The sequence below is a fragment of the Hypomesus transpacificus genome, chromosome 17 (assembly GCF_021917145.1).
Source record: "Hypomesus transpacificus isolate Combined female chromosome 17, fHypTra1, whole genome shotgun sequence".
Classification (NCBI taxonomy): domain Eukaryota; kingdom Metazoa; phylum Chordata; class Actinopteri; order Osmeriformes; family Osmeridae; genus Hypomesus; species Hypomesus transpacificus.
Genome location: NC_061076.1, coordinates 738,599 through 741,242, shown reverse-complemented (window position 1 = coordinate 741,242; position 2,644 = coordinate 738,599). Strand labels below are relative to the sequence as shown.

General features: G+C 49.2%; 1 protein-coding gene across 3 annotated transcripts in view; it reads left to right on the top strand.

The window, feature by feature from the left end:
- card11 (caspase recruitment domain family, member 11) overlaps positions 1–2,386 on the top strand; it is a 14,969-nt gene extending 12,583 nt beyond the window's left edge. For all 3 annotated transcript variants that reach the window (XM_047037506.1, XM_047037504.1, XM_047037505.1), the window contains 6 exons: position 1; positions 116–233; positions 317–499; positions 1,164–1,288; positions 1,467–1,582; positions 1,845–2,386. The exon at position 1 is cut by the window's left edge and continues 95 nt beyond it. In XM_047037506.1, the coding sequence (XP_046893462.1) occupies position 1; positions 116–233; positions 317–499; positions 1,164–1,288; positions 1,467–1,582; positions 1,845–2,049 (748 nt within the window). In that variant the 3' untranslated portion in view covers positions 2,050–2,386. The remainder of the gene's footprint in view (positions 2–115; positions 234–316; positions 500–1,163; positions 1,289–1,466; positions 1,583–1,844) is intronic.
- Positions 2,387–2,644: the final 258 nt, after the last annotated feature.

The following is a 2,644-nucleotide window of genomic DNA, read 5'->3' as shown; positions in this document are numbered from 1 at the left end:
GGTACACACTCTTAAATCTCTCACTCACACACACACACATTGCATATCCCCACACGTCTAATGTTCCTTCTTCTGAGGTCTGTGTGTGTGTGTGTGCGTGTGTGCGTGTGTGTAGTTTGTCAGCAGAGTAGACAACAAGTACAAGCGTATGAACAGCAGTGAGCGTGTGAGGATTGTCAACTCAGGAAATGCAACCCTGCCTCGACCCGGCTTTGAGACTCTACGACCGGAGGGTGAGGGACTGCGTGCGTGTTGTGTGTTACGTGTGTGTGTGTTAGTATGTGTGTGTGGTCCTAAGCTGTGTGTGTGTGTTCAGACCTGGGGGACCCTGAGAGCGAGGTGAGCAGAGGCCTGAGTCTGGTGCCGTACAGCCTGGTCACCCCGCAGCACGTGCACAGGAGACGGCCTGTGCTGTTCAGCCCCAACACCCTGGCCAAGACCCTCATCCAGAAGATCCTCAACATGGGAGGAGCCATGGACTTCAACATCTGCAAACCAGGTCAGGCTGTGTGTGTGGGGGTGTGTGTGTGTGGGTGTGTGTGTGTGTGAGAGAGAGAGAGAGAGAGAGAGAGAGAGAGAGAGAGAGAGAGAGAGAGAGAGAGAGAGAGAGAGAGAGAGAGGGGGAGCATTTATAGTTGTTAGTGAGAGTCTTTATAGCCTGTTGTATGTGTGAGGGGGGTGTGAGTGAGCGTACTCGAGCAGTTTATTCCCTGTTGAATAAGAAAGTGTCACCTGACACCTTTCTTCCAGTTTAGAATGTCAGGGAGAACAAGAGGGAGATGAAACTGGAGTGAGGTGAGAGGTGTTCTACAGAAACAGTGAACAGTGAGGGGGGTGAGGGGGTGAGGGGGGGGTGGGTTGAGGATTCCTCTTGTCCATTCCAGGTCAGTCATTGTGCTGTGTTTTTCTCGTGCTATGCTGTGTAACTGGAGCAGGGATGATGCTGGTGTCATCTGACAGTGTATGTAAAGATGTTAAGCATGCACCCTTGATCCTTAACACCTGTTTGACACCTACTACTGACTTTACTGTAGACGTCCTTTTTAGAACGTTGTTTTATATGAGTGACCTTAGACGTATCAGGATTCAGAAGTAGGCTGGCACCTGGAGAGAGTGTCAGGTCAAAGTCTTTTACTGTATGCTGCCTGTTCTGTCTCCACTAGACACTCTGACCAGGGAAGACTTCCTGAGGAAGCAAAGTATTGAGCCCATCCTCCACTCCAGAGAGAAACAGGCCAACATGTATGAGTGCATCACCCCAGAAAACATTGAGGTTGTTGCTTCAAAGGTGTGTGGCCACCTGTTGGTGTGTAGGTGTGGGTGTTCAAACGTACTTCTGCCCAAGTGTGTGTCTGTGAGTTTGTTCCTGAGTGTGTTCTTACAGTATCTGTGTGTGTCTGTGAGTTTGTTCCTGAGTGTGTTCTTACAGTGTCTGTGTGTGTGTGTGTTTCCCCCCCTTCACTCAGGGTAAACACTGCCTGTTTGAAGCGGACCTCAGCTGTGTCAAAGACCTTCTGAGGAGAGAGATCTACCCCATCATCATCTACATTAAGATCTGTGAGAAGAACATCAGACGGCTACGGTACGCACAAACACACGCCATACAACACCGCACATACACACGCCATACAACACCGCACAAACACATGCCATACAACACCGCACAAACACATGCCTCACAACACCGCACAAACACACGTCTCGGAACACCGCACAAACACACGCCTCACAACACCAGCCTCTCCCCCCCCCCCCCCGCTAACCAGCATGGCTCATGACTACCGAGAACCCTGTTCTAAACATAACCACAGCCACACTTCCTTCCTGCTTCCTGTCCCTGACAGGAAGCTGCCCCTGCGGGTGGAGTCTGAGGAAGACTTTGTGCGAGTGTGTCGGTCGAAGGAGAAGGAGCTGGAGAGGGTCCCCTGCCTGTATGCCAGCGTGGAGCCTGAGACCTGGGCTGGGCCAGAGGATCTCCTCAGGATCATTAAAGACAGAATTCTGGAGGAACAGAGAAAGATTGTCTGGGTGGAACAGGATCTGCTGTAGCAGAGACACACAGACTGGGGAACCGTTACACACACACACAAATATACACACACACACACAAACTAGAAGACTTTATACACACACACACACAGTGACATGCAGTTGTTCCCGGCCATATACACACATGTGCATGCATGCATGCAAAACTTGTACATACACACTCACCCACAGGAACACGCATAACAGACACAAAGACGAGCACCATTTCTCACTTGCTACGTGCGCACAAAAACACCAACCCTAACCGACTAACTATAGATTGTGTAGTTATAGTAGTATAGTAGTAAATAGTGTTACTATTTCTGTATTCTACCAATAAACAGCTTTCCAAAAATTATCTTTATGTCAACCCATGACTTTAAATTAAAACAGGCAATTTAAAGGATTTTCAAAAGAAAACTGTCAGGATGTCCTCTTTCTAGACGCCTCCTCAGTGAACTCTAGTGGCGTACATCTGCAGTACAGGGATCTTCTGTTGAGTATTATTTCATATTTCACTGTTCCTCTCACAGATGCCCATGCTCACTGTTCAGTGCTGAGAACTGCCAGTCGGCATGTGTACAGATGGAGCTGTCTGTGTTTGGGCACGGCAGCT